Raw genomic sequence first — 7,214 nt, forward strand, 5'->3', positions numbered from 1 at the left:
CAGAAGAAAACATAAACAGAACTTGAGATCATGAAAAATTGAAACAATAGAAAAACGTTGCTTTGACTGAGGTTGACACTGGTGCAGTAGAAACGCTCATAAGTAAGTTAACTGGCTGGCTACCCAGGCTTGTCCCATGAGGTTTTGACAAAGTTCTACGACGGATGCCATTCCTGCTGCAACCCTCTGTGTGTATTCAGGCTTGGAACCGGCTCAAGGGAGACATCAGCCTTTTACATCCAATCTTATAGTAAAATTCATTAGAAACTGCTCTCAAAACAAGGCTTTCATCTGTACTGTTGATTAAAGAGGTCTTCTTAAGGCGGTATCCAGAGTCTGATCTCTCTTTGAGGTCATCAGTACGTCTTGATTTCCTGCTGGACCACCTCCAGAAGGATTTGGAGCTTCTTGCTGCAGGAGTCTGATAAAACCAAAGAATCAGAATGAGCAGAAGCTAAGAAGGCTTTGCGTTCTTTCTAATTTGGATAAAATTAGTGGTGTTAAGTAGGGGTGCACCAAATGCAAATTTCTGGCCCATCCCTGATCTTTGAAAAGTCCGACCTGCTGATTCCAATTTTCTCAATAACTGACAGCATACACCGTCAATGTTCCAATCTTATTTTAAAACAAACACAACTTGTGGAACAGGTTAAACTGCAGATCTGTTTAGAGCCTCTCACCAAAAATGACGTGCACAGCAGTATTTTGCTTTTACAAATAAAAGGAAATCACAAGGTTTGAGGCAGTTAATAAAATTACTTTCTGCAGGACACACTAATAAAACAACCTGCACCAATAAGGTGTTCTGAAACTCAAACTAAGCTGACAGAATATTCTACAAAAAATAGTTCAGCATGTGTTTTCATTTTCACAAGTCAACAGGTAATAAGAATTAACATGGCACAGGTAATTGTTCTCACAGACTTATTGCAGTCACTTGTACATTAGTGGCAGGTATTTTTCTATGAACAAAAGCATTTTTGCCTTTTCACGAGACAGACCACTCCTTTTCTCATCAGCAAAGCTAAACAGGTGCTCCGTGCTCGCATTCAGTGCTTGTGTAGGGGGTGGAGAGTTAGGCTCGGCAAGTCGGCGGGCCTGTTGGTGATCTCATGGCAGAGCCAAAGGAGACAGTGGATGATCTTTCAGACCTTTGTGGAGGCAGATACGCTTGGTGGATAAAATCGCTTTCATATGTAGGAATCGGCCGATTGCCCAATATTAAGGAAATCTCGATTTTTGATCGGTGCACCCCTAGTGTTGAGCACAGTAAGCCATCAGCTGACTGTAATTCTAAGTTCAAGAACAAATATGTTTTTATATTGGACAGATTATTTAACAATTTGTTGTTACAATAATTTCCCTCCTGTACAAACCAGGTGACATCAATTAAACTTTCCTTTTCTTGCCCAATATAACATTTATTAACTCTCATGCTTTAACGTCTTTAACAACCAGACATTAGGTTTAAAGACAAATATCCTGAATTATCAAACATAATGGTTTGGTAGGACTTACTGAAGGCACGTCTCCATCTAGCTGGTAAACAAAAGTGTTTAACGGTCAAATAGTACAACGGGACCCCGGTCAGTGTGAGAGCACAGCTCCACCCTGTGTTCCAGGGGTCTGAATACAAAGACAGCCCCACGATGAAGAAGCAAACCAACGTGAATGTGACTGCAATGACCACGGGTGCCTAAAAGTCATCAAAGAAGAGCAAATCAAAGAGTTCTCAGTCAGTTTAGGCTTCACTTCTATTGATGAATGCTATGCAGATTAACAAGGAAACCAAAAAAACAAACCTTGAAAGGTCTTGGGTGGAGAGGGAAGCGATATCGATGGATGAGCATCCCTGTGGTTGCCAAGGCAATGAACAACCAGCGAGTAAAGGAGACGAGATTGATGAGCTGGTAAATGTCTCCAATGGTTAAGAACAACACCGTCAAGGGGTACTGGAAACAGAAAACACCGAAATTAGGAATTCATATTCGACATTCATACTACTTTATTTGCATAATTCATTACATTACATTTGAGCTGTGAACATTGATTAGAGGAGTCTCCCTGGGGAGGGACATCCCTTCTACTCTTTCAGAAACATCACCCTCTCAGTGGCCAACGCCTCTGTATGCCTTTTTGTGTCAGTTAGTTCGAGTAACCATTTCTCCCTAAGAGCCACCGGCCTCCACATCCTGTAGCGCCAGTGAGGGTATAGGAAGATTCTTAAGCCTAGGCACACAATCGTTTTTTTAGTGTGGAGTGGTGACTGTTTTTAATCCTATGACCTGTTCAGTGAGATGTCTTACAGAATCCCCATAGATACATTCTGGCACAAAAAACATGATTCCTTTCACCGTTACATTATAGCCATAAGTTGTGTAACACTGTAGAAGTTACAGAAAACAAGGGCTCAAACTCACAACTTGTACGAACAGTCATAATTAAATAGAGGACGACAAAGGCTGCAGAAAAACAGGTAGAAATGAACTGCCAGCGTGTTTCTATAACTAGTTTGGAAGTAGACCAAGACAAAACAGCACAATACCACATAAATGTAGACAACAATATTATAAAGATAAATTAATTCATTGAACATGTGTTTGTATCTGTCCAATTTAATTTATATTCAATTTTGAGATCCTGTGATTATTTATGTTCTTATTTGCATTAATGTTTTTCTATTGGGCCTGTTTAATTTTATTTCTAATCTCTCTTTTCATTCACGACTCAAGCAGCCATCAAAAAGTCCACATCAATCACCATTCGTATTATAAAATGAACAGACTGTTATACAATCACCAATCGAAGGAAATACCAGATCAATAAGGAAAGTTCAATATGTCAAAATTAATAAACGTAATCAGTTCTTTTGTGACCTTTTCTCTGGGCAAATACATTCTACTGTGTGTTGCAGGTAGATTGAAAGCAGTTATTTTGTATGACTGAGGTCGGTGTGCTTGTGTCTTGCATCTTGTACAAAACTATTCTTAACACCAACATTTAAAAATTATTGTCTGATATTTCGAACTCCAAAAAGCAGAAAGCAGCATTTCTTCAAGCCGTCTTATCCTCTGGAACAATTTTAGTTACTGAAATATGAATTTGGAAGCTGACATTAGTTTTTAGTTTTAAATAGTTTTCAAATATCCAAATATTCCCTTATGTATGAACACAATAAACACATATCTGCTTTGTCTTGTCTTGTGTCTGTTCTTTGACATTGCTTTAATATTTGACTGATTGCACGTAGATTGTAGGGTGCAGGCTAATTACCGTTAGCAGCACAGCAGGTAAAGGCGTTCTTCTGCGGATGTGAATCATAGAAAATATTGAAGGGAAGTGGCCCTCTCTGGCTCCCACAAACATGATCCTGTAATGCAAACAGTAAGACCCACATCCTTATTTTCAGGCATTAGAATGAACATTATAACATTCCTGTTCCCACATTACCTGGTTCCCCCAAAAATGCCAATGTTAAGTGTTCCAAGGCAGGACAAGGCCACAAGAAAGGGAATCACAGACCCCATACCATGAAGGGCGCGGTTTGCAAATGTCTGCAGACACAACATGTAATGAAATTGGAATACAATTAATGTGTATTCTTCAGTCACCGTTTAAAAGTACGTAAAATATCAAATATTCATACCAATCACACACACACACACACACACAATCACATAATATGTGAGGGGGAAGGAGGGAGAGAGAGTTTGACGGCACGTAGACACTTTATACAATAATTGTACCTTACACGTACTCTTACATAAACGTAGACATAATAGGCATCCTTTTGTTTGAGGATTGTATATATCGTCAAAGTACTACATTTGTACTGCCGCGCAAAATTACTAACACGGACAACGGTCACATTTATTGATAATTTCGTCGTCATCGTGCGTTTTTTCTTCTCATGACCATCCTTAACACTCGCTTTCTTTGGTCCCATCACATATAAAGAATGTTCACGAATACAGAAATAAATATTGAAGGAGTAACATCACTAGGACGTCTAGCATTAGCATCAGGAAGCGTGCTCATATCTAAAATTTCTGCTTGAGTGTCAAAGCAAAATATTGCTAGCAGACTCGTATGTCTATGGAGGATCAAAACTGCCAGAATTAAAAATAAATATAAATGGGGAAAATACATAAATAAATACAAAACAGTTAATATAATATAAATATACAAAATAACTAAACAAAAATATAAAAGAAGATTCAAAAATTTAAATATATTTGGAAATAAATAAGAAAATAAATATAATAAAATATCAATAAATAAATAAAAACTCTCGGCTCTTATATTTATATTTTTCATGCTCCAGATGATTTAATTAATTAATTAATTTTCGTATTTATATTAACAGTTTTTTTCATTTATTTATGTATTTATTTTAGTTTATTCACCCATTTATATTCATTTTTAATTGTGGCAGTTTTGTCCTCCATAGTGTCGAGGTATTACTATATAAAGAGAAATACAATACCAGAGCCACAGCTTCAGACTGCAGCAGCTCAGCCGGCGTCATCATGGTGTAATAGGCCGTGTTAACAAGCACATAACAGACTGTCACTGCCACCATGGAGCTGAATATTGCCAGTGGGACGGTTCTGACATGATGGAATACACATAGGGAAATTTACTGCATGTAGTATGTATTTGATTACTATCTGGAGAGCAGACAGATGCTTGATACCTATTGGGGTTTTTAACTTCTTCTGTAACACTGTTCAGGTAAAACCTACAAGAAAAAGGAAAGGAAAGTGATGCTTTTTGAATTCTAGACAGTGTTCACAATGAAATAAATGATTGCTTACCATCCACTATAAGCATAAAGGCCATTATAGAAGGCCAGTGGCAACTTATCCCATGTTATTAAGTCAAGCTCAAAACCATTCTGGAAATTGTCTGTTTTTCCTAAAAGAGAGAAGATTCATACTCAGAGTATTTGAGCATTATCTACAAATGAATTCTTAATAATGTACATTCTCCCACCTTTAGCCAGTGCAATGACACCAGGGATGATGATGAGGACAAGAGCAAACATCTTAATGACGGTCAGGAGGACCTGTGTACGTGTTGCCATGGTCACACTCCAGCAGTTGACTGCCACAACCAACGCTGCAAGCAGTCAAAAACAAACAGCCGGTAAAACTGAGGTTCATGGAAGTATACTTTGTACTGCACAGACAGGTTTGAGTGCAAACATGTTGTGGATGGAAGGAGGATGTATAAAACCACTTACTCACTGCAAAGACACTGACAAGTTTGACCAGCACCGTGGGAGCGGTGCATGGTGCAAAGAACGGCTCCACCACGTAGCAACCAAAAGCCAGAGACAAGTAGGAAGTCACGGCTGGCCTGGAAACAGAACAACTGGGGTGGGATTTGACTTTTGATTAGATCAAATACACAAGATGAAACTAACCAACCTGATAAATATGAATTCGGCCCAGAGTCGTAAGAAGGCCGGCAGTGGCCCCAGTGTCTCCAGTAGGTAAGTGTAGTGGCCTCCTGACTTTGTAAAAGTGGTCCCTAGTTCAGCATAGCACAGGGCCCCTAATGAAACACATGTTGATGAATTTACTTTTTTTTTTTTTTTTTTACTTGACTAACATTTTAACTTCTGTGATCAAAGGTTTAGATTTATATTTTCACATTTTATAACAGTGCAGTTAAACAGACAAAATATTGTGAGGTGTTTTAGCAAAGTGTGGTGAAATGGTTGAGCATTAATCTGGAAATCTCAGCACAGCTGAAAGTTCATTTTGAGAATGACCCACTTGTCCATGTTTACTTATTTTTATTTATTTATTTGATAGGGACAGTGCACATTAATGAACATCTGTTCACCTGCATCGAATAGACATAAAAATGCCAGATTATAGCAAAAATGCCAATTTACAGCCGCAGTCCCGAGTCAGCAAAAAGACACAAGACATAAGAAAGAACAAGAGGTCACAATAAAGACACATCACTGTACAGTACATTATTAAGAAGTTAAAAGTCAATGGTTACAGGACTGGGTTGCTTTCACCCACTACTTGAGGTGAGTTTTGAAGGTTTGTAATGGCGAGTGAAAGACTGTCCCAGATCCTACTTGACAGTTAGATGAGTCACAATTATTTACAGGATAATCGTAGCTGATTTAAGATCCGCAAGTTCCGACATAAACTGCATATTTACAGAGCTACATCTACCTGCTCTAGTCGCCTTCGACCTGCTCTGGTCGCCAGCTTTGTCATTTTTTACTGGGAACACCAACGACTCTTTTGTTTCTTGTACTTGTGTTTAATTATTAATTATCAGCGGTAAGTTTCAGAACAAAACAAAATAAGGTGAGTAGTTAAATGTACATGTAACAATTTTATTTATATACACAATAACCAAAAATATAATCTGATGTAAAATTCAGTTAAAGAGATCAGTGATGCCATCAGGCGTCTTACCGAACATGGAGAGGATCCCACTCAGTGCCCACACCAACAGAGAGAGCCCCACGCTGCCACTGTTCATTAGGACTCCTTTAGGTGCGATGAAGATCCCGCTGCCCACCACTCCGCCGAAGACGATTGCAGTCGCAGACAGCAGGTTGATCTCTCTCCGGAGATGCACCGCCTCATCATCCGGCTGCTTCCTTTCTCCACCTTTCTCTCTTTGTGTCCGGTCCATTTCTCAGTGACTGTAGGTTCCAGTTCTTCACCTGAAACTGACAACTTGTTCTTCTGTCGCTTAATTAACTTTACAAACATGTCATAATGTAGTTTGACAAACTCACTATTCCCCTCCAGATATTGATTATACAAACCGGCAGGATAATATGGCACACTTCTAAACCCGTGACTGTATTTGTTTTCTTGTTCACTTTACATGTATTGCAATGCAACCTGTTTGAATTTGCATCATGGCATTCGTTGAACTCAGTACTTCGTGATGTCGTGAGTCACTTTTTTTTTTTTTGGCAAATAAATGTGAATTATTGAATGTAGAGGAAAGTTGAAGTTTCAGCAATGACTGAGAAAACCTGCATTATTCTACACTGTGAAGCTCAGACTTCGAGTTAGATGAACAGATGACAGCAATAATATTACTTATTTTGTCTCCTTTTCACTGGTCAACAGCTATCAACAGTCCCCTTGGTGAACAAAAATACTAACACAGATATTATTACTCAGGTAAAACTGCTTGTTTTTTTGTGTTTTTCTACCACTATC

The 7,214-nt window shown here is 38.6% G+C and overlaps 1 protein-coding gene across 1 annotated transcript; it reads right to left on the reverse strand.

Annotated features, from left to right (window-relative positions):
• LOC137914087 (cystine/glutamate transporter-like) lies at window positions 1–6,672 on the reverse strand. Its single transcript, XM_068757707.1, has 12 exons — window positions 6,450–6,672; window positions 5,433–5,559; window positions 5,246–5,361; window positions 4,996–5,121; window positions 4,818–4,917; window positions 4,697–4,741; window positions 4,487–4,610; window positions 3,451–3,554; window positions 3,274–3,370; window positions 1,803–1,952; window positions 1,519–1,696; window positions 1–421 (listed from the first exon to the last, which is right to left on the reverse strand). Exons 1-12 carry the CDS (start codon window positions 6,670–6,672, stop codon window positions 357–359), a joined length of 1,455 nt encoding a protein of 484 aa, XP_068613808.1. The 3' UTR covers window positions 1–356.
• Window positions 6,673–7,214: the final 542 nt, after the last annotated feature.

This window comes from Brachionichthys hirsutus, unplaced genomic scaffold (assembly GCF_040956055.1).
Source record: "Brachionichthys hirsutus isolate HB-005 unplaced genomic scaffold, CSIRO-AGI_Bhir_v1 contig_886, whole genome shotgun sequence".
Taxonomy (NCBI): domain Eukaryota; kingdom Metazoa; phylum Chordata; class Actinopteri; order Lophiiformes; family Brachionichthyidae; genus Brachionichthys; species Brachionichthys hirsutus.

Excerpts from the sequence above, each read along its gene's own strand:
- LOC137914087 (XM_068757707.1), bottom strand. The coding sequence starts at position 6,672 with ATGGACCGGACACAAAGAGAGAAAGGTGGAGAAAGGAAGCAGCCGGAT. Across the intron at positions 5,122-5,245 it reads TGTCAGTGTCTTTGCAGTGA|CGTTGGTTGTGGCAGTCAAC; the intron begins GTAAGTGGTTTT and ends GACTGCTTGCAG. Across the intron at positions 1,697-1,802 it reads TCCACCCAAGACCTTTCAAG|GCACCCGTGGTCATTGCAGT; the intron begins GTTTGTTTTTTT and ends GATGACTTTTAG.